At 40.5% G+C, this 23,745-nt stretch overlaps 1 protein-coding gene across 1 annotated transcript in view; it reads right to left on the bottom strand.

The window, feature by feature from the left end:
• The window catches only part of rev3l (REV3 like, DNA directed polymerase zeta catalytic subunit), a 198,201-nt gene that overhangs the window by 100,612 nt on the left and 73,844 nt on the right, over positions 1 to 23,745 (bottom strand). The window contains exons 3-7 of the mRNA XM_087983923.1: positions 22,987 to 23,061; positions 17,037 to 17,194; positions 15,340 to 15,520; positions 10,012 to 10,106; positions 5,729 to 5,833 (exon numbers count right to left, since the gene is read on the bottom strand). Of these exons, the coding sequence (XP_087840049.1) occupies positions 5,729 to 5,833; positions 10,012 to 10,106; positions 15,340 to 15,520; positions 17,037 to 17,194; positions 22,987 to 23,061 (614 nt within the window). The remainder of the gene's footprint in view (positions 1 to 5,728; positions 5,834 to 10,011; positions 10,107 to 15,339; positions 15,521 to 17,036; positions 17,195 to 22,986; positions 23,062 to 23,745) is intronic.

Here is a 23,745-nt window from a genome sequence, read left to right as displayed (position 1 = left end):
GAAAAATTCAGCTTTCAGAACAGTGAAATGATTCTCCAGATTATTAAGTTGGAGCCTTATTTGTCAATTATTTAAATCTGCATTATTATAAAGATTATATAGCTTAGTTTCCTAATTTAGTTAAGAATGATTAACAGCTCAGTGCATCAATAACCTTTTGAATTGACCATGGTATTTTCATTTTTAAATAGCTGCAGACCATATCAAATTTCCCCTGAAGATATTTAAGAGAGAAAAAAAAATTAAGGTTTTAGTTCATTCTCCAAGTGGGGAATTTTCTGAAAGAAATGGTGTTAACTTTTAAGCAGCAATGTTACGAATTTTATTAAATCCCAGATGAGGTATACAACATGCAGGAGATACAATACCACAGTCAAATTTTACCCTTGGATCCACAAGCAGTCAAAGAGGAGGACCAATTCCAAACAAGAGATCTCGGTGTTAAAAAGCTTGCCCAAAGGCAATTCACCTCAACTTGGTGTAACCCAAAACAGACCACCTTCCTAACCTGGGATGGAAATGTGTTGCTGGAGAAGCGCAGCAGGTCAGGCAGCATAAACAGACCACTTTCCTAACCTGGACATGTGTGGAAAGACTGCTTCCCTGGGAACAGCTTGATGATGACACAGGTAGTGTCGTGGGACTGGAAAGTAGTAATTGGTGTCAGCAGAAAAAGGTCACACCTGTACAGTGACATATTATTGCTACACTGAGATCATGCTTGGGGATCTAAAGTTGCAATATTGGCTGTAAAATACTTTAGTCAATAATAAAAAAAAAAAGATGCCCAACAGAACAGCCGTGCTTTAATGAAGGTAGTTTCGATGCATCATGTAAATCTCTTGCCAAACTCCTACTTATTCAGAGGAACCGACAACCGAGTTGAAATACTTCCAGTTGGTTAATCATAATCACATGAACAAGAAAGGTGGTTGATCATTTCTACAGGTTATTCTTCTAATGCACTCTGGTCATGTTCCCATTATCTGAGGATAACTCATTCTGCTGGCCATGCACTAACCTACACCAAGTCTGGTTCATCTATCACCTTTGTATTCATTGACTGATCCCCATTCAAACAGTGCCTCAATGCTCAATTTAATAGTGTTCCCAAACATTTCAATGTTCTTACCCTTATCTCTAACTTATGAGATTTATAGATGAAATTAGTACCTCTCTAATTCTAATCATGTGTGCATTTGACTTTAATTGCTTGACTGATGGTTAGCTTTACAACTGCCTGATAGCTCAAGAATTCCTTCCCAAAATCACTACTTTACATCTCTTTGCTTCATTAAGGTATGCCTTAAAACTGACCCCTCTTATGGGGTTGATAATTCTCCAAGAATGTCCTTTAGGAATTAATATTTAATCTCATAGATAGTCACAGGTGAGGTGCTGGAAGACTGAAGGCTGACTAACGTGATGCAACTGTTTAACAAGGGTGGTAAAGACATGCCAGGGAACTACAAACCAGTGAACCTGATGTCGGTGGTGGGCAAGTTGTTGGAGGGAATCCTGAGGGACAGGATGTCCATGTATTTGGAAAGGCAAGAACTGATTAGGGAGAGTCAGCATGGCTTTGTGTGTGGGAAATCATGTCTCACAAACTTGACTGAGTTTTTTGAAGAAGTAACAAAGAGGATTGATGAGGGCAGAGCGGTAGATGTGATCTACATGGACAAGGTGCCCCATGGGAGACCGGTTAGTAAGGTTAGATCTCGCCATTTGGATACAGAACTGGCTCAAAAAGGTAGAAGACAGAGGGTGGTGGTGGAGGGTTGCTTTTCAGACTGGAGGCCTGTGACCAGTGGAGTGCCACAAGGATGGGTACTGGGTCCACTACTTTTTGTCATTTACATAAATGATTTGTATGTGAGCATAAGAGGTACGGTAGTAAGTTTGCCGATGACACCAAAATTGGAGGTGTAGTGGACAGGGAAGAAGGTTACCTCAGATTACAACAGGATCTGGACCAGATGGGCTGAGAAGTGGCAGATGGAGTTTAATTCAGATAAATGTGAGGTGGTGCATTTTGGGAAAGCAAATTCTAGCGGGACTTATACACTTAATGGCAAGGTCCTAGGGAGTGTTGCTGAACAAAGTGACCTTGGAGTGCAGGTTCATAGCTCCTTGAAAGTGGAGTCACAGGTAGATAGGATAGTGAAGGTGGCATTTGGTATGCTTTCTTTTATTGGTCAGAGTATTGAGTACAGAATTTGAGAGGTCATGTTGCAGTTGTACAGGATATTGGTTAGGCCACCGTTGGAAAATTGCATGCAATTCTGGTTTCCTTCCTATCGGAAAGATGTTGTGAAACTTGAAAGGGTTCAGAAGAGATTTACAGGGATGTTCCCAGGGTTGGAGGATTTGAGCTATAGGGAGAGGCTGAATAGGCTGAGGCTGTTTTCCCTGTAGCGATGGAGGTCAAGGGGTGACCTTATAGAGGTTTACAAAATGATGAGGTGCATGGATAGGATAAATAGACAAAGTCTTTTGCCTGTGGTCGGGGGGTGTCCAGAACTAGAGGGCATAGGTTTAGGGTGAGAGGGGAAAGATATAAAAGAGACCCAAGGGGCAACTTTAACACACAGAGTGGTGCATGTATGGAATGAACTGACAGAAGAAGTGGAGGAGACTGGTACAATTGCAACATTTAAAAGGCATTTGGATGGGTATATGAATACGAAGGGTTTGGAGGGATATGGACCAAGTGCTGGCAGGTGGGACTAGATTGGGTTGAGATATCTGGTCAGCATGGATGGGTAGGACAGAAGGGTCTGTTTCCATGCTGTACATTTCTATGACTCTGACTCCTGGATACTGCTATGATGAAAACCCGGGAGACAAACTACACAATAAATGAACTAAACTGCTCAAAGAATGTTTGTGTAAAAAAGAAAAGACAGATGAGAGAAGGCAGGCTTTGGACTGGCAGGATGTTTGCAGCTGGAAAGGCTGTGATAAAGCCTCCAGGAAGTTATCCAGCCAGACTTGGCAACCTTACTCTTTCCGCCAAAGCTTTTTGGCTTGTCTTGAACATTACCTGATGTGACTGCATCAAGTTTTAGTTTGATAATGTTCCTGTGAAGTGCTTTGGCTGTTTTACATTGTCAAAGGCAAGTTATTGATGCAAATTAATGCATCAACTCATTCAGAAAGTCCTGGAGAAACTCAGCAGGTCTGGTGACATTAGTAGAGAGTTATTGTTTCAAACCCAGTGATTCTTTGACACAAATCTGAAAGTAACAGACTTCCAGCACCTGCTGTTCTTTGCTTTTATTGTAACAACGCATCATTGCTCATCATGAACAATAAATTTGAGCACATTGTTAATCATTTGACTTGCACGGCAATCAGACGCTCGCCTTAAATCGCAAGATCTTCATTCCTCACTGGTCATTCCATCAGAGTTGACCCACACGACTCATTTTTCCAGCGACAACCCAACTTCCTTTTTGCACGAACACAAGTAGAAGATATCAGAGGGAGAAGTGACAGATTTGGATGTGCTGAGATACATTTCTGTTATGGTTTTGGTAATTGTTCTTGTGACTTATATTCAAGATTGATTTACGGAGTACCCATGTGATTATTTTATTCACAGCATGGAAACAGACCCTTTGGTCCAACTAGTCCACACCAACCATGTTCCCAAACTAAACTAATCCCACCTTCCAGCATTTGGTTCATATCCCTCCAAACCTTTCCCATTCATGTACTTATGCAAATGCATTTTAAATGTAGTAAGTGTACATGCATCTATCACTTTCTTTGATATTTCATTCCACTGTGTAAAAAGATCACCCTCATGTCTTTTTAAAATTTTTTCCCTTCTTACCTTAAAATCACGCCCCTTAGTTTTGAACTTCCCTACAGGGAAAAGACCTTTGCTATTCACCTCATGATTTTATAAGCCTTTAGAAGAATATCACCCCTCAGCCTTCTACACGTGATAAAAATGTTCCAACCTTTTCAACCTATTGTTATAATTCAAATCCTTTACTCCCTGTAATATCCTGGTAAAACTTTTCTAAACCCTCTCCAGTTTAATATCTTCCCTCTAAAAGGACAACCAGAACTGCACAAAGTATTCCAGTTGAGGCCACACCAATACCCTACACAACCTCAACACGACATCCCAACTCCTATACTCCAAAGGTCTGAATGATGAAGACAAGCATGAACACCTTCTTGACCACTGTCGACCTGTTACTGGAATTTCACAGAATTACGGTTTTGTAACGCAAAGGCCTTGGTTCTACAATACTATTCAGGGACCGACTATTTACTGTGCAAGCCCTGTCCTTGTTTGTTTTACCAAAATTCAATACCTTACATTTATCCAAATTACACTCCACCTACCCTCCTCAACCCACTGAGCCAACTGATCAAGATCCTTCTGTAGTCTAAGATATTCATCTTCACTGTCCACTAAACCACCAATTTTGATGTCACCCACAAACTCTCTAACCATGCCTCCTATTTTCTCATCCAGATCATTTATATAAATGACAAACAAAAGTGCACCCAGTACAGATCCTTGTGGAGCACCATTGGTCAAAGGCCTCTAGTCCAAAACAAATGCCCACCACCTCCACTCTGTCTCCGACTATGAAGCCAATTTTATATCTAACTAGTAAGCTCACCTAAATCACATTTGATCTACCTAACAGAACCTTTATGAAAAGCTTTACTAAAGTTCACGTAAAACAACATTTACCACTCTGCCCTCAATTGTTTGGTTACTTGCTCAAAAAATTCAGTGATGTCTGTTCGACATCATTTCCCTTTCACAAAACCACACCGACTATCCCTAAATCATTCCTGGTGTCTCCAAATGCACAAAAAAAACCTATCTTTGAGAATCCACCACCAATGTCATATTCACAGATCTATAGTTCCCAGGCTTCTCTTTACAGCCCCTCTTAAATAAAGGCACATTAGCCACTCTCCATTCCTCCAGCACCCCACCCATGGTTATAGATGATATACAAGTTTCTGCTTGGGGCCCTGCAAATTCTTCCCTAACTTCCCACAACACAGAGATAAACGAGATCAAGTTTTGAAGATTTCTCTCTCTTTAGTGTTTTCTAAGACCTTCAGCTCTTCCTCTTCTGCAAGATGAACGGTTTTCAAAATATCCATACGTTTTAGTTTTCTAGCCTCCATTTCTTCTGCACTATAACAACTAATGTGAATATTCCTTTAAATATTCAGTTAATATCTCTCCCATCCAAACAAAGATGACCTCTATCTTTAAAGGGACCTTTTTCTCTCTCTCTCGTTGCTCTTATTTGCACTTGTATAATCTCCTTGGATTATCAAGGCTCTCATACACCCTCTTTTTCCCTGAAAAATGCCCTTCGCACTTTATACTCTTCAAGAGATTAATTTGAATCCAGTTGTCTAAATTTAATATGATTCATTTTTATTCTTGACTAGAACTTCAATATCTTTATTCATCCATTGTTCCCTAATTTTACCAGTCTTGCCTTTCACTCTAAAGGGAATGTTATGCCTCTGAACTCTCATTATCACACTTTTGAAAACTTCCCACTTATTAGACATCTCTTTACCTGCAAAGGGTCTGCTCCAATCAACTTTTGAAAGTTGTCTCGTACTATTAAACTTTGCTTTTCTCCAATTAAGAACTTGAAATTTAAGTGGAAGGCTTATCCTTTTCCACAACTAGTCCCAGAAAGTTGTGCAGCTGTAAAACAGTTACCTTGTGAATCAGGTGACTCAATCTGAGAGGGCATATTGTTCTCACGACGACGCTGTTTCTCATCATCCCAGATGGCCTGCAAGCCAGGGTTTCGGCCAATCTGAGCTAAAAACAAAAAATGGAAAATAGTCAAACATTCCTGTTCCAAAGCCAACTGGACCCCAGCTGTGTATTACAACAGACACTTGGTTCACTTTGGAACAGTGTGCGCAATTCTGGTCGCTTTCCTATCGGAAGGATGTTGTGAAACTTGAAAGGGTTCAGAAAAGATTTACAAGGATGTTGACAGGATTAGAGGTTTGGAGCTATACGGAGATACTGAAGAGGCTGGGGCTGTTTTTCCCTGGAGCGTTGGAGGCAGAGGGTTGACCTTAGAGATTTATAAAATCATGAGGTGCATGGATGGGATAAATAGACAGTCTTTTCACTGGGGTGGGGGGAGTCCAGAACTAGAGGGCATAGGTTTAGGGCGAGGGGAGGAAAGGCATAAAAGGGACATGAGGGGGCAACTTTTTCAAGCAGAGGGTGTGTGTATATAGAATGAGCTGCCAGAGGAAGTGGTGGAGGCTTGTACAATTTCAACATTTAAAAAGGCATCTGGATGGGTATATGAATAGGAAGGAATTGGTGGGATGTGGGCCAAGTGCTGGCAAATGGGACTAGATTAGGTTAGGATATCTGGTCGGCATGGACGAGTTGGACGAAGGGCCTGTTTCTGTGCTGTACATTCCTATGACTATGTAGGTATTCAACTTAAGAATTAAATACAGCACTTAATCCTTATGATGGCCTATTACTGACAAGGTGGAAAACTGGCCAAGTATGTCCTGCTCAAAATGCAGGACAAATTCAAACTGGATTTCCACCCCTTCAGTCCACTCACAATTAGCAAAGAGATGGTAAGGACTGTCGACAGTGCTGTCAAGTAGTACTTGCAAATGAATAACCCGTCCGCTGACACTCTTGGGTTCTGTCAGGGTCATTTTTTTTTCACCTCATGGACTAAAGAGTTCAACTTCAGGAGGGGATTGACGTTTTGACATCAAAGCAATATTTGACTAAGTTACAGCATCAAGAAGTCCTAGCAAAACTGGAGATAATGGGAAAGAGGGGCAAAACTGTTGACGGGTTACCTTCATAGTTAGAACAAAGGAAGATGATTGTGGTGACAGAAGAAAAGTCAGAGATAATTTTATAATTTTATTAATCTCCCTATAGCTCAAAACTTCCAGCCCTGGCAACATCCTTCTAAATCTTTTCTGAACCCTTTCAAGTTTCACAACATCCTTCCTAGAGGGGGGAGACCAGAATTGCACACAATATTCCAAAAGTGATCTAACCAATGTCTGCAAAGCCGCAACATGATTGCTCAACTTCTATACTCAATGTTCTGATCAATAAAGAATAGCATACCAAATACCTTCTTCACTATCCTATCCAGCTGGAACTCCACTTTCAAGGAACTATGAACCTGAACTCCAACATCTTTGTTCAGCAACTCTCCCCAAGCTAAGTGTGGGGTACTGGAAAAGCCCAGCAGGTCAGGCAGCAGCCAAGGAGCAGGAGAATCGACGTTTTGGGCATACACTCCAAGTCCTTACCATTAAAAGGTGTATAAGTGCTACCCTGATTTGCCTTTCCAAAATGCAGAACCTCATTTATTTAAATTAAACTCCATGTGCCACTCCTCATCCCACCTGCCCATCTGAATAAGAACCCATTGTACTCTGGGAGGTAACTTTTTCACGGTCACTACCCCTCCAATTTTGGTGTTGCTTGCAAACTTATTAACTATACCTCCTATGTTCAAATCTAAGTCATTCATATAAATGATGAAAAGCAGTGGATCCTGCACCAATCCTTGTGGCACACCGCTGGTCACAGGCCTCCAATCTGAAAAAACAACTCTCCACCACCACCCTGTCTATCTTCAAGGCAGTTCTGTATCCAAATGGCTCGTTTTCCTTGTATTCCATAAGATCTAACCAGTCTACTATAAGGAACTGTGTCAAACACCTTACTGGAGGTCCATACAGATCACATCCACCACTCCTCCCTCATTGATCCTCTTCATTACTTCTTCAAAAATACTCAATCCAGTTTGGTAAATTTTTTTTCTTACACAAAGCTATGTTGACTATCCCTAATCACTTCTTCTCTTTCCAAATACATATAAATCCTGTCCCTCAGGATTGCCTCCAACAACTTGCCCATCACAGATGTCAGGCTCACTATTCTGTAGTCCCTTGGCTTTTCCTTACCACCTTTTTCAAATAGTGGCAGCACGTTAGCCAACCTCCAGACTTCAGGCACCTCATCTCTGACTATCACTGACAAGTATCTCAGCAAGGTGCCCAGCAATCACTTTCCTATCTTACCAGATCTTTAGTGAACATCTGATCAGGTCCTGGGAATTTATCCACCTTAACACGTTTTAAGACATCCAGCACCTCCTCTGCTATATGGAGATTTTTCAAGATGTCACCATCCACTTTCCAACATTCTAAATCTTCCATGTCCTTCTCCTCAGTAGACGCTGATGCAAAATTCTAAAGTCATAGCAATCCCAGGCATCACTGCTGGAGCTCCTCAGGTAGGCCAACCACTTTCAGTAGCTTCATCAATAATCTTATCTCCAAGATGAGGTCAGATTGTTGAGGTTGTTCGCTGATGATTGCACAATGTTTCGCACTATTTGCAAATTCTCAGATACTGAAACAAACAGTCATGTCCATAGGCAGTATGACTTGTACAAATGTCAAGGCTTGGGCTAATAAAGGTGACAAATACTATTATTTGCACCATGCAAATGTCAATGAGAAATAATCTAACTTTCCTGTGACATTTACTAGCTGGGGTCCAGTTAGTCACATCCCTCTGTCTTCCCATCACTGAATCTCCCATTATCAACTTTAAAAAAATTAATTTCTGGGATAAGAGCATTGCTGGCTAGGCCAGTATTTGTTGCCTATCCCTAATTGTGCAGTGGGCATTTAAGAGTAAACCAGATTACTGTGTGTTTTTTTCCTAAAATGGATATTTGTGAACCAGATGGTTTTTCTCTGACAATCAACAATGGATTCATGGTCATCAGTGGACTCTTATATTCTAGATATTTAAAAAACAACATTGAATTTGCATTCCACCACCTACTGCGGCAGGATTCAAACCTGGGTTGACAGAACATGGTGGGTCTCTGGATTAACAGATCAGTGGGAATACCACTAGGCCGTCAACTCCAACTGGACCAGTCATATGCATGCTGCAACTGAAACAGCAGGCTGAGACTGGAAATTCTGTGGTAACTCATCTGCCCAACCATTGTGCACATTGAATAAGACAAGTCAGGAATGTGACGGAACTCTCTCCACTTGTATCTGCAAAATACATTGCAGCAACACACCAAGGCTGGTGGATTTGGTGGGGTGCCCTTCAGAGGGTTGATACAGACTCAAATGAGCCAAATGGCCTCAATCTGCATTGTAGGGATTCTACGATTCTAAAATGTTGGCCTAGCCAATGACATCCAAATTCCACAAAAAAGCTGTGAGACTAGCTATTACACATCAACCAAATTCAACATAAAATTGTTTCATAAAGATACAAATTTCATACTGTTTCAACATAAATCAAATTTCACAGATTAGCATAGTAGAAAATGCATTAATATTCATCTCAGTTTTTAAAAAAATTACCTTCAATTTCTGAACAATTTGAGATTGTGGTGACTGAAGGCAAGTCATAGAGTCAAAAATGTACAGCACAAAAAAAAACCCTTCACTCCAACTTGTCCATGCCGACCAGATATCCCGAATCAATCTAGTCTCATTCACCAGCACTCGGCCCATATCGCTCTAAAGCTCTCTTATTCATATACCCATCCAGAGGAGTTTTAAATGCTGTACTTGTATCAGCCTCCACCACTTCGTCTGGCAGCTCATTCCATACATACACCACCCTCTGCATGAAAAAGTTGCCCCTCAGGTCCCTTTTAAATTTTTCCCCCTCATCCTAAACTTATGCCCTCTAGCTCTGAACTCCCCCACCCCAGGGAGAAGACTTTGGATATTTACCCTATCCATGCCTCTTATAATTTTAGAAATCTCTAGAAGGTCATCACTCATTCGTAACCCACATTTCACAAAAAAGCTCTATGACCAGCTATTGCATATCAAACACATTCAGCATAAAATTGTTTCATAAAGATACAAATTTCACAGAGATTAGCATAGAAGAATGCTAGAAAACACATTAACATTAATCTCAGAATTTTAAAAAGTTACCTTCAATTTCAGAACGATTTATTATATCAGCTGCAACAGCATCTACCTCAAGTTCACAAGTGCTCTGCCGATCAATGTCCTGAAGAACTAAAGAACTGTAATATAACCAAGAGTTATTAATGCATTGCAAAAAAGACTATTTTAATATTTTCAATAAAACTGCAGTCATATTCTCTGGCATTAGTGAAAGCTGACCAAATGCAGTCCATGTCTCTTGCAGGCATCATAAATTTATAATCACGGGTTCTGCTTATTAAGTTAATAAACATATCTGAATTGAAGAATGAACCTTAACTTTCAAAACAGACAGCTGGTGGGAGATGGTGAAAAATCAAAATAATAAAAACAGTGCTTCTCATCTCCAGACGCCTTTAGATACTCCAAATCATACATGTCCCAATAATAGTTGGATAGGAATCTTTTCCGACGTCCATTAATTCAAAGGGCACTGAATAACTCATCCAATGTCATCATATAGGGTGCTGTCCAACATTCTGCCTCAAATGCCACTTTCCACACACTGCAATCACATCCACATTATGAACTCCATCTAGTCAAATACTGGATCACTATTTGCCTGTCAATCTTTAGTGCATTAACAAAAAAACAAAATCAAAACACATGAAAAAGCAGCAAGAATAAACAACGGTTATATTGATTTCCACTGACAGTGATTAAACAAGTTTTTTTGTGGCAGTAAACGTGACCTTAGGGTGCTATGGTGTCCCCCTGGTGCCGGGGGAAGGACGTCATGGAACAACTACACGACATCTTCTGAAGAAGGATTAGCTAGACGTTAGTCCACACTGCGACAGAGCGCGAGCGCGGGGGAGCGCGAGCGCGGGGGAGCGCGAGCGCGGGGGAGCGCGAGCGCGGGGGAGCGCGAGCGCGGGGGAGCGCGAGCGCGGGGGAGCGCGAGCGCGGGGGAGCGCGAGCGCGGGGGAGCGCGAGCGCGGGGGAGCGCGAGCGCGGGGGAGCGCGCGGGCGACAGAGCGCGGGGGAGCGCGCGGGCGACAGAGCGCGGGGGAGCGCGCGGGCGACAGAGCGCGGGGGAGCGCGCGGGCGACAGAGCGCGGGGGAGCGCGCGGGCGACAGAGCGCGGGGGAGCGCGCGGGCGACAGAGCGCGGGGGAGCGCGCGGGCGACAGAGCGCGGGGGAGCGCGCGGGCGACAGAGCGCGGGGGAGCGCGCGGGCGACAGAGCGCGGGGGAGCGCGCGGGCGACAGAGCGCGGGGGAGCGCGCGGGCGACAGAGCGCGGGGGAGCGCGCGGGCGACAGAGCGCGGGGGAGCGCGCGGGCGACAGAGCGCGGGGGAGCGCGCGGGCGACAGAGCGCGGGGGAGCGCGCGGGCGACAGAGCGCGGGGGAGCGCGCGGGCGACAGAGCGCGGGGGAGCGCGCGGGCGACAGAGCGCGGGGGAGCGCGCGGGCGACAGAGCGCGGGGGAGCGCGCGGGCGACAGAGCGCGGGGGAGCGCGCGGGCGACAGAGCGCGGGGGAGCGCGCGGGCGACAGAGCGCGGGGGAGCGCGCGGGCGACAGAGCGCGGGGGAGCGCGCGGGCGACAGAGCGCGGGGGAGCGCGCGGGCGACAGAGAGCGGGGGAGAGCGCGGGCGACAGAGAGCGGGGGAGAGCGCGGGCGACAGTGCGCGCGAAAAAGGGTGTTAAATTTGAATAAAAGGAAGTTATGAAGGCATAAGGCACAAATTAGCTGACGCTGTTTGAGAAAGTATGTTAAAAGGCATGACTGTACATAGGCAACTGGTAGTCTACAAAGACTTAGACCTATACATTTCTTCAAGGAGCAAAACCCCAAAAAACAAACAAGGACAGGACTTTTATAATTAATGAGCGTGACCTGGATAGAGTTGTAGAACAGAGACACTTTGGGATTCAGCTACATAATTCTTTGAAATTAGCATCACAGCTAGACAGGGTGGTTAAGGCGGCTTTTAGCACTCTGGTCTTCATTTCTCAGACCTTTGAGTATAGGAATTGGGATTTCATGTTGAGCTTGCACAGGACATGGTGAAGCCTCTTCTGGAGGATATTATTAAATTGCAGAGGATTCAGAAATTTTTTGTTTAAAACCAGAATTCTGCCAGAAATGGAGGTTTGAGTTTTAAGATTGGTTAAACAGGCTGAGATTGTTTTCACTAGAAACCCTAGGACGTTAAGGGGTGACCTTATAAGGAGGTTTATAAAACTGTGAGGGGCATAGATAAGGTGAATAGTGAGGATCTTTTTCCAGAGGGAGGGAGAGTTCAAAACTCGGGAACATATTTTGAAGGCGAGAAAAGAAAGTTTTTACCACACAAAAAAAAAGGACATGAGGACAACTTTTTAATTTGTTAAACAAATTGGTTCATGTATGGAATGAACTGCCAGAGGAAGTATTGGATATAGGTACAGTTACAACATTCAAAAGACATTTGGATAAGTACATGATTAGGAAAGATTTGAGGGATATAGGTCAAATGCAGACAAGTAGGACCAGTTTAGTTTAGGAACATGGTCAGCATGGACTACGTGGACCAAAGGGTCTGTTTCCACACTGTAGTACACAAGACTAAAGAAGAAGGGCTTATAAAGCTGTTAGAAAACATAATTGAGGACTGGGAGGTTTATAAAATATAACAAAGGAGGACCAAGGAACTGAAAGGAAAAGTGTGATTGAAATATGAATACAATGGAGCAGAAACAAAAATTCAAATCTCAAGTATATAAAAAGGAAACGATTGTCTAAAACAAAAATGAACATAATTTATAATAGGCAACAGAAGTAGCAGAGAAGCTAAAAGATTACTTTGTGTCTGCTTTCATCGAGGAAGATAACGGATCTCCTAAAACTAGAAATTCAAGTGGAGAATGAGAGGTTCAAAGAAATGAGCATTATTAAGATTATAATGGAGAAAGTAATTAGGCTGAAATTGAAAAATCTGCCAGGACCTGATGGTCTTCAACCCAGAGAGTGTTGAAGGAAGTGGTTACAGACATAGTTGATGCGTTCTTGATTACCTTACTAAATTCTGGAATGGTTCCTGCAGATTGGAAGGTAGCAAATGTCACTCACAGGGAGAGAGAGAAAAAACTGGGAACTACAGAACAGTCAGCCTTACATCACTGGCAGGAAAATGCAAGAACCTATTAAAAAGGATAGGGTAAAAAGATACTGAATGAACATGATCTGACTGGCCATAGGCAGCATGGATTTGCAAATGGCAAATGGTGTTGGACAAACTTAGCTGCTTTGAAGATGCTAGCAATAAAATTGATAGAGTGCAATAAGTGTAGCTTACTTCGAACTTTAAAAGGCTTTTGTTAAGTCTTCCAGGGGAAGCTGGTTGGAAAAAAAAAATCAAAACATGCAATTAAAAGTACTGGTGTGGATTAACAAAATCGGAAGGCAGACAGGAAACAGTAGGAATAAATGTGTCATTCTCACGTTGGCAGGTTGTAACTAGTGGGGTATTGCACAGATCAGTACTTCGCCCCAATTGTTCACAAACCAAATCAATGATTTTAGAATTGGGGACCTAATTTAATATTTCCAAATTTGTGGACGACACAAAGCTATGTGGGAGTATGCGTGGAGAAAGACGTAAAGCAGATTCAGGGGGATTTGGACAGGTTAAATGAATAGAAAAGAATGTGCAATGGAATATAATGTGGGAAAAGAACAGGTTAAGTGGAAAGAGATTGGAAAGTGTAGACATGTAAAAGCGAATTAGATGTCTGATCAATGAGTCACTGACGGCAATTTGATAATGAAGGTATAGCAAGCTATTAGGAAAGTTAACGGAATGTTTGCCTTTTTGCAAAAGGACTTGCATGCAGGTGCAATGAAGTCTTGTATTAAATGTACAGGAGTTTGGTTAGCTGGCACCTAGAATACTCTGCAGTTATAGTCTCTCAGGAAAGATATTACCATAGAGGCAGTATAATGAAAATTCGTCAGATTTGTTCCTGGGATGACAAGACTGTCCTGTGAAGTGAGATTGGGAAAACCATGGTGGTGATTTTATTAAAACTTACAAAATACTTGAAGGAATAGATAGGATATTTGGAAGTAATTCCCACTTGGCAAACTTAGGACTGGGGGAACACAACATAAATTTAATAGGATGCCACTTACGTGTGAGGAGGAGAAATAACTTGCAGGGTTGTGAACCTTTGGAATTCTTTATCCCAGACAGCTGTGGAAGCTCAGTCTGAGTACATTTATGGTATAGATGGTAGATTTTTGATGAGCAATGACATACAGGTTTATGGGAATAGGGCGAGTAACAGGCAATCATAATCCACAGTTGGCTGAATGGTCTACTCCTCTTCCTGTTCTATAAACTATATACATTATTATATTGACAACATTCTTGATCAAGTTGCTTATTGGCACAACTTTACAGATCTCCCACTTCTGGCTTGGTACAGCAACTCAACTAAATGTTTTGTAATCAGTTGCTGAGCATAGGCCGAAGTTAAAAAAGTTATGGATTGTAGAAGATACTTTCATTGAGGTGAAATGGAGTTAGATCTTGCCCAGTATCCTCCAAAGTGACATCAAATGCCAAATGCCAAACAGTTCTTGGGTAAATTGCATCAGTAAAATGCCTTTAACACAGCAAAGGTACTTACTATTTCATTTAAAAGAAAAGCAGGGTAAGAATAGGTACAATTGAAAAGAAGTACCGGTAAAGAAATGAGAGAAAGAAAAATTGGATAAGTGGTCAAAGACGAGATTGAAACATGCCATTGTAAGATATAGGTAGTAAACCATGGAGACAAATGTAATGAGACAGAAAGGGAACAGAACTTTTGCACACAGGGCCATGACAGCTGAAAGCACTGGCATTAAACACTGAGCAAGGAGAGAAGAAGTGGGCCTGTGCAGACGGGCATAGCTAAAACAGTGAAAAGTGTAAGCATGAAGTCAGAACAGCAGCTATGGATATCTGGATAATGCTACGGAGGGGTTTGTATAATGAAAAAATAAATAAAATAATCTTTGCACTGGGGAGTGGGAAGCTAGTGGTAGTCAAACCAACAGGCCAAAATTAGTTATTACTATAATACAATTATTTTATTTCTGAAAATATTTCACTGAATTGGAGTCTTCCCACTGGATACATTAGAATTTCATCACGTCACTGGATTACTAGACTCTTAACAAAACCCACTACACCACCATGCCCAGCTTTAAAATAGACAAAAATAACATTTTACCCATGTAAAAAAGTCAATACTGGAATCGGAATATGGGCAAACCTACATCTGAAAGTAGAGTTTCGAATTTAAAAAAAAAGTGAAAGCCAAAATATTTGTTCCTGGCTAACCTTGGTAGGTCATTTTCCTCCCATCTTACAAAGGAACAGGTAAAGGACTTCTCTGTTGATGCTGGTGATCCCTTAGACTTGGTGGAGATGGGGCTTTTCCAAGACTTTTCATTCTCTTTGATATTGGTGTTGCTCAATTCTAAACCAGTTTGTTCAGGAAGGCATTCTCCATGTTGGTCACCTATGATGAAAAACCAAATCTCTTTGAACTGGACACATAGTAAGCAAATGCAAGTCAAACTGCAGTAAACATGCTTTTACACAATTTTTTTAAACACTGAGCCATAGTAGTTTTCTTCCTCCAAGGACTTGCCTCAAAGAGAGAGATAATCTGCTTGATAATTGTGCATCATTTGTATTTTATTGCAAGATGGTGAACATTAATTGGGGCCTGACCTCAGTACTTATAAAATACACAAACTTTGGTATGCTAGAGTTAGGAGGTAGACGTTTGTAAATGTTTCAGTTTAAATAAACTGAAGATCAAATACACACTGGCTTCAACTACGCTTGGCCAACTGGCTTTCCATTCTTGTAGTTAGGATTGTAGAACATAGATAGATTGGCTGATATTTCATAAAGCTAGATGCAAAGATTAAATATTAATTGATTGCCAGATCATAAAGTTAGGCAATTTCAAAACTGCTCAAAAAACTGCTTCAAAAGGACTACAATGTAACTAAACTACTTTTATGAAACCTCCCTATGTTACACATAAACTGGAATCTTACAGTACACAAAAAATAATTTCAGCACAGCGCTTAATGGATTTTTCTACTTTATCATTAGTCATTACTCTGTCCACCTCCACAGTACTGATATTATAATTTCTCCTTCCATTTTGTTCCCTTATCATCTCCTTAATTTTTTTGTCTCCTACACTGTCTTCAGGTGTGACATCAGAACTCTCAATTTACAGAACCTACTAAAAGTACTTTGATGCATACTGACTTAGCAAAAGAAAATGACCAATTTGCAAACTTGCTCCTCTGCAGTTTTAAGGCTACCATCTCTATTTATACTGTCTGAGGCCAGCATAAGATCTGGAATCTCTTGCAAGAAATTGGTTAAACTCAATAGTTAATGTTAGGATTACTGTGCCTCATCAATGTTGTTACAAAATCTTTTTCTGATCAACTTAAAGTGTGGAAGTAAGGGTTGATATAGAACTACCAAGCTGAATTTGAGCCAGTGTATTGGTCAGACACCACAAAAGCACAATTACTGATTACGTTACCTTTAGTACTCAGTGCAACCACACTTATCCACATTACCTGAAAAAGGTTCAACAGGTTCTCCTAACTCAAGAGAATTTGGTAATGAGCAGTAAGAGAGAGAGCTGTAAGTTTACTTAAAACAAATGCTGTTTAATTAGGCAAGGACTGAACCTGCCTAGCAGCTTTCAAACATGTACTTTCATACCAGCCACATTCCAATTTTGATAATTTTTCCAACTGACATTAGCTTCTGGGTGCTCAACTTCATACACTGTCCCAAACCAAAAGTGTACAGACAGTTAGCTTCAGCCAACTGCACTCTATAAACAAAGATACCCATTCTTACCAACACAAACTGAGAAATACATTTTTTTTTAAACAAAAGCTTCAGTGATATCACTAATGATTGGTTACTGCATTTTGTCAACTTTCAATCTTATGATTAGAAAATAATTTTTTTAATGTAATTGACTGTTTTACCTTTCTGTGTTTTTCTGAATTTTACTGCTGCAAGGTGAATAAGGTTCATGCCATACAGATTATGATCAATGAAGAGTTGCAGGAGGTAAGGTAAATGAGCTTCATACGGCTGGTAGGATTTGTTCATAACAGCTCCTCCTTGTAACAACTCACAGACCCTAAGAAGCAAAGCAGAACTTTGAGGTGTAGTCTATCCAAAGAAATAATAATGCTCATGGAATCTCAGTACTTCATTACATCGACAGCGTATTGCTGCGTCGTTTAATTTTTGCAATATTACAGCCTCCATAAAAACACTAGGAAAACAGAAAATTTTCATGTGAACAACAGCATAGTTAGAAATCATAAATAGACAAGATAGAAGGAGCAGGCCATTCACCCTTTCGCACTTGTTCCACCATTCAAAGTGATGATGGCTGATCATCCAATTTTCCACTGTTGCCCCATACCCTTTGATCATTTAACCCCAAGAATTATATCCTAATTCCTTCTTGGAAAACAATGGTTTTGGCCTTAACTGCTTTCTGAGAATTCCACTGGCTCACTACTCTGGGTGAAGAAATTTCTCCTCATCGGAGTCTGTATTTGGCCTACTCTATTTTAGACTGTGACCCTCTTTCTGGACTTCCAGGTCATCAGGAAAATCTTTCCTGTGTTTATAGTGTAGCGCTGTTAGAATTTTATAGGTTTTTGAGATTCCCCTTCAGCCTCCTAAACATTGCGAATATATTCCTAACTGATCCAGTTTCTCTTTGTACATCTTTCTTACGAACTGACGAATCAGTTTGGCAAACCTTCATTGCACTCCCTCCATAACCATTACATCCTTCCTCAGATATGGAAGTCAAAACTGCAACAATACTCCAGGAGTGGTCTCACATTGCAGCAAAACACCCTGATCCTTCACTCAAATTCTCTTACTGTGAAAGTCAACATGTCATGTGCCTTCTTTACTGCCTGCTGCACCCACATGTGAATCACTTCCCACTTCTTTCCAACTTCCATTAATTTAATGTGCCAACAAAAAAAAAGTTTTCCCCAAGCACTCACTACACATCATGAGTCTCTTTTCTACATTATCTATCCTGCGAGCCTCCAATTAGAATAGTTATGACCTAATTAAGAATGTGCAGCATAGAGTCAGAGATGTACAGCATGGAAACAGACCCTTCGGTCCAACCTGTTCATTGCACAGAAGTAAACAGACTTTGTCCAATTTCATGCCACAAGATGCTCAAACCAGAGATGAAGAATTTTCTTAGCATCTGTTTGGGCTGGTTCCAAATATAATTCTCAAAAGGCTCAATCTCAAGCATTTGTTTAATTTTCATCATTAGATAATTATACAATTCAGCTTTGGCTCGGTGTCAATTTTGATTCATTTAAAAATTAATTGATATTAATTTGCATAGCATATCACTAGCTCGACTAAATCGTTTTTAGATGTTAAAATTAACAAATAGGACTTCAAAGATGGACTAGGAATAAATTATGCAAGGCAAAATAAAAAAAAAATTCTCAGCACGCTGAAGTCCAATGAACAACCATATAGTTATATATTTACACCATTCACAGCTGAATGGAACGACCTTGCCTTGTTTTAATCTTACATAGAGAGACAGAGTCATAATCAGGTAACCTCTGCACGTATGGTCACAAAAATCCCTGAAAGGAACAGCCAAGTGAAGTTGCAATTTCTCAGCAGAATACTGCCTCCTAGCAATATCATGCAAAAGGTGTGAGGCTGAGTTGTATATGGACACAGTCAGACAACAGCGGGTGCATCAGAACATCACCTTTCCTGACCTCTCTCTGCTTCGAAGATTTTTTCTTCCAGCATCCAGTTTGGATGTGCTGCAATCTTCACCAATTGGGATTTCACTCTTCTCAACCTTTGATAATCACTACTGATTATTTCCCTCACCACTCACTATTTTAGCTAATCAAATTCTCCCAGTTTTGGCATTTTATTTAGGAGGAGTTGATATTCTAATCCCATATCTACCTTGTATCACAGAAGTCCACTTACTTCCAACTCAAGTAATTTTGTTCATCTCCATCCTGGGTGCCAAAACCCTTACCCATGCTTTTGTTACCAACAGCTTAGACTATCCCAAGACACTACTGGATAATCATCCATTTTCCACCTTTCATAAATTTCAGCTCCTCTACACCACTGCTAGCCTTATTCCACATCATACTGCCCTAGTAAGCTGTCACTTGTATTTGTGAAACTAAGTGGATCCCTCTCCTCCAATGCCACATTTAAAAATTCAGTTTTCTATCTCCCCATGGCCTCATTCCTTCCTCCTCCCTCTAATCTACAGTTCTGCATTGCTTTAAACTCTGTTACCACATCTCTTAGGTCTGCCCTATCACCGACAACAGTTCCCTTGACTTTCAATATCCCAATGACTGAAATTGCATCCCTATTAAAGCCTAATTCCATGATCTGCATTAAAACCTCTCTTTGACCACACTATTACCATTCTTGAGAATTCTGTAGGAGTCAGCAATCAGGAAGCTTTTGAACCAGAAACAATAAGTTATGAATCAAGACTTTCAAAGGTAACTGACATTTTTAAACAAAGGTCCTAATGCTGTAACAACTGATGAATTTATAAGAGTACAATCTAAAAGACAAAAATGGAACTAGACTTAGGAACCCTACTACATTAGTCTTTTTTTTTGCACAAATATTATGTGCAATAAGCAGGTGCCAAATCTACGAGGGACTACATCCTTATTACATTTTGTTTGACTTTTGAATTTAGATCTTAAGTGGCACTCAATGGAATGGAAAGTGTCTATTTTAATATAACAGAATGAAGGGTGTGATGTGAAATTTCCAGGATGAGTTATGCAATACACTTTAGAGTCATACAGCACAGAAACAGACCCTTCAATCCAACCAGTCCATGCCAAACGTAATCCCCAAACTAAAAACTGGTCACACCTGCCTGCTCCTGGCCCATATCCCTCCAAACCTTTTCTATTCATGTATGCATCCAAATATCTTTTAAAATGTTGCAATTATACCAACTTCCACCACTTCCTCAGGAAGTTCATTCCACACGCAAACCACCCTGTGTAAAAATATTTGCCTCGTGTTTTTTTTAAACCTCTCACCTTAAAAGTGTGTCCTCTTGGCTTGAAATCCCCCATCCTAGGGAAAGGGCAACGACCATTAACTCTTTCTTTCTTTACCTTTCATTATTTCATGATGTGGAGGTGCCAGTCTTGGATTGTGGTGGACAAAGTTAAAAATTACAACACCAAATTATAAAGTCCAACAGGTTTATTTGAAGTACTAGCTTTCGGAGCACTGCTCCTTCATCAGGTAGCTGTGGAGCAGGATCATAAGAAAGAATTTATAGCAAAAGATTACAGTGTCATGCAAATGAAACAATATTTTGAACAAACCTAGATGGCTGTTAAGTCTTTCATCTTTTAGAATGGATTGCAGATTTCGGCTCATTAATGTGAATCCCAGGACTTCTTTTTAAGTCACATTGTCGAGGTAAAGGCATGTTAAAGTTTATTAAAAAAAGTGACATCTCAGCTCAGACAATACATTAAAGGTGGGAGGTTAAAGCCTGCCCATATCCCAATCGGAGTTAGGCTGGTTCTATTTCCAAAGTAGGAATTTATAAAACTTTACATGGATTGACAGCCTGCAGATTGTGTGCTTTGTGAGCAAAATAGAATTAATCTATAAATGCACAGCTGCAAATGCAAATTCAAATTCACTCCATAGATATGGGTGTGCATACATGAGAACAAGGGTTTGCATGCTTGGTAGAGAGAGAGTGAGTGCGATGAAGTATAAGCCTGTGACAGGATCTGCGAGTGGGTATGAGTGTGGAGATGTATGAGAAACAGTGCCTATGTATGAGAGAGGGTCTGCATGAGGGTGAATATGTAAGAGTGAGTCTGCGTGTGTGTGCGCATGTGCGCGAAAGTATGTATATAGTGTAGTGGGGTCACCTGTAGTATAACATGAATCCAAAGTCCCGGTTGAGAACATCCTCATGGGTACCGAACTTGGCTATCAGCCTCTGCCTGGCCACTCTGCATTATTACATATAAATTGTTCACTATATTGCTTTAGTTGCATGACACTGTGATCTTGTGCTATAAATTGATGTCACAAGGAATTAAGGGCTATGGGGAGAATGCGGGTAAGTGGAGTTGAAATGCCCATCAGCCATGATTGAATGGCAGAGTGGACTAGATGGGCCGAATGACCTTACTTCCACTAAAAAAAAAAATTCTGTTTTATGATCCTGCTCCATAGCCACCGGATGAAGGAACTAGCTTTTGGAGCACTGTACTTACAAATAAACATGTTGGATTATAACCTGGCGTTGTGATTTTTAAACTTTCATTATTTCATAAACTTCCATCAGATCGCCTTTCAGCCTCCTACACTCCAGTCAAAAAAAATCCCAGCCTTCCTTTATAATTCAAACCGTCCATAACCAGCAACATCTCAGTAAATCTCTTCTGAACCTTCTCCAGCTTGATAATATCCTTCTTATGACTGGGCTACCAAAGCTGGACACCGTACTCCAGAAAAGGCCTCACCCATGTCTTATACAACCTCAACATGATGTCTCAACTTATATACTCATAACTGAGCAATGCAGGCAAGCATGCCAAAATACAAACAGGATGGTTAAAAAGGTATGTGACACAAACTTGAAAGAATTATGTACCTGCACCCTAGGTCCCTCTGTTCTACAACACTACCCAAAGCCCTACCATTAATTGTTTGTTTGTACCAAAATGCAATACCTCACATTTATCCAGATTGAACTCCGTCTGCCATTTTAGCCCCTTGACCCCCATTTTAATCAAAACCCATTTGTGATGTTAGAAAGTGTTCTTCACCTGTCCACAATGCCACCAATTTTGGTTTGTCACAACCTTACTAACCTTGTCTTCTACATTCTCATCCAAATCATTTATATAAAAATTACAAAAAAAAGGACCCATAACTGAACCCTGTGGAACACTGCTGGCCCAGGGATCCAGTCCGAGAAGCAACACTCCACCATTACTGTCTCCTGTCATCAAACCAATTATGTATCCAACGGGCAAGCTCACCATAAATCCCATGTGACCTAACTTTATTAATTAGTCTATCAATCATGCAGTATCTTGTCAAAGGCTTTACTAAAATCCAAAATAAACAACACCTACTGATCTACCAATCTTTTTGGTAATTTCCTCAAAAAAAACTCAATCAAGTTTGTGAGACACTATTTTCCTCACACAAAACCATACTATCCTTAAATCAATTTTTGCCTTGCTGACCAGCCTAAAATCAATTTTTAACTTTCTAAATATCCATAAATCCTACTTTATGATCATCACCAATAATTTACCCACAACGTAAATCAGACTCTCAGTTCTACAGATCCCCGGTTTCTCCTTACACCCTTTCTTAAGCAAAGGTACAACATTAGCCACCTTCCAGTCATCAATTGTAGTTATAGATGATGCAGATATTTCTGCAAGGGGTCTCAATTTCCTCTTATTTCCCACAACGTTCTGGGATACATTAGATCAGGTCACAGAGGTTTATCCACCTTCATATTCTCCAAACCTCCCGAACCACCTCTTCTGTAACGTGAATGGGTTTTAAGACTATGTTTATTTCTCTGCATTCTTTAGACTCAATTTCTATGACAAGCAGCAATATTTGGATTGTAACACTAATAGGTAGGATCACTTAGAAAAAAACCTCAATTTTCATATGTTACACTCAATGTAAAAGAATTGCTCAGGACAGATAGAAGTAACTATGTCAGTTGACAAAGTGTTACACTTATCTTTCAACCATGATATTAACCCAGAAATAGAAATGTTCCATAACAGACTAAATTCAATACTTATTATGCAAATGGTTAAAAAAAGTTTATAACTGTAAAGAAACATACTGTACCTTTTAACCATCAAAGGATTGTATAGGTAAATCTTCATGAATTGTTTTTCTCTCTCATGAAAGCCATAAAATGGCCTGCAAAACAATAGTACGATTTTAACCACTTTGTATCGAACTCAACATTACAAATGGAACATTTTATGATTTAACACATAAACCACAACACCAAATGGAATTATAGCAGAAGTTAACAAATGAAAAGTTTCTTACAAGTATCAAGTTTATGCCCTAAAAACATTAACCTGAAAAGTTTTGTCCAATCTTTTTAAAATTGCTCAATTAAAAATTATTCTTATAAGATGTGGTAAAACATTTAACATTATTTTCTTAATCTATACACGTATAAATAAAACCCTTTAATGTACATCAGGTTATCTCCCAATTCTAATGCTTTTCAGGCACACGATGCTTGCATTCTAAAGCAGATCTGCATCCAAGAATAATCTCCCCTCCAATTACTTACAGGCTTAAAAAAAAGTGTTGTACCAATGCTACTGTACATTCTAAATGGTTCTCTCACCAGCTCTTACTTTCCACCTTTTTAAAACAACCATCACAACCTATTTCCAGTCTCCTTTTCCTTAAAGTCCTTGAATGGGAAGTCATATGTAAACATATGCTTGTTTTCCTGCAATTCAGCATTTAATTCTCTTTCAGATATCTGCTATGTAACAAAACAGCTCTAAATAATTATAATATTTCATTCTGTGACTATAGTATTCTAACACTCCTTATATTCTCTGCAGCCTTCAAAAACCA

This window comes from Chiloscyllium plagiosum, unplaced genomic scaffold (assembly GCF_037043375.1).
Source record: "Chiloscyllium plagiosum isolate Xiang-an unplaced genomic scaffold, Cpla_swu_hap1 HiC_scaffold_3, whole genome shotgun sequence".
NCBI classification, from domain to species: Eukaryota; Metazoa; Chordata; class Chondrichthyes; order Orectolobiformes; family Hemiscylliidae; genus Chiloscyllium; species Chiloscyllium plagiosum.
The sequence above is the reverse complement of the archived record's forward strand: the minus strand, read 5'-3'. Positions and strand labels throughout refer to the sequence as shown.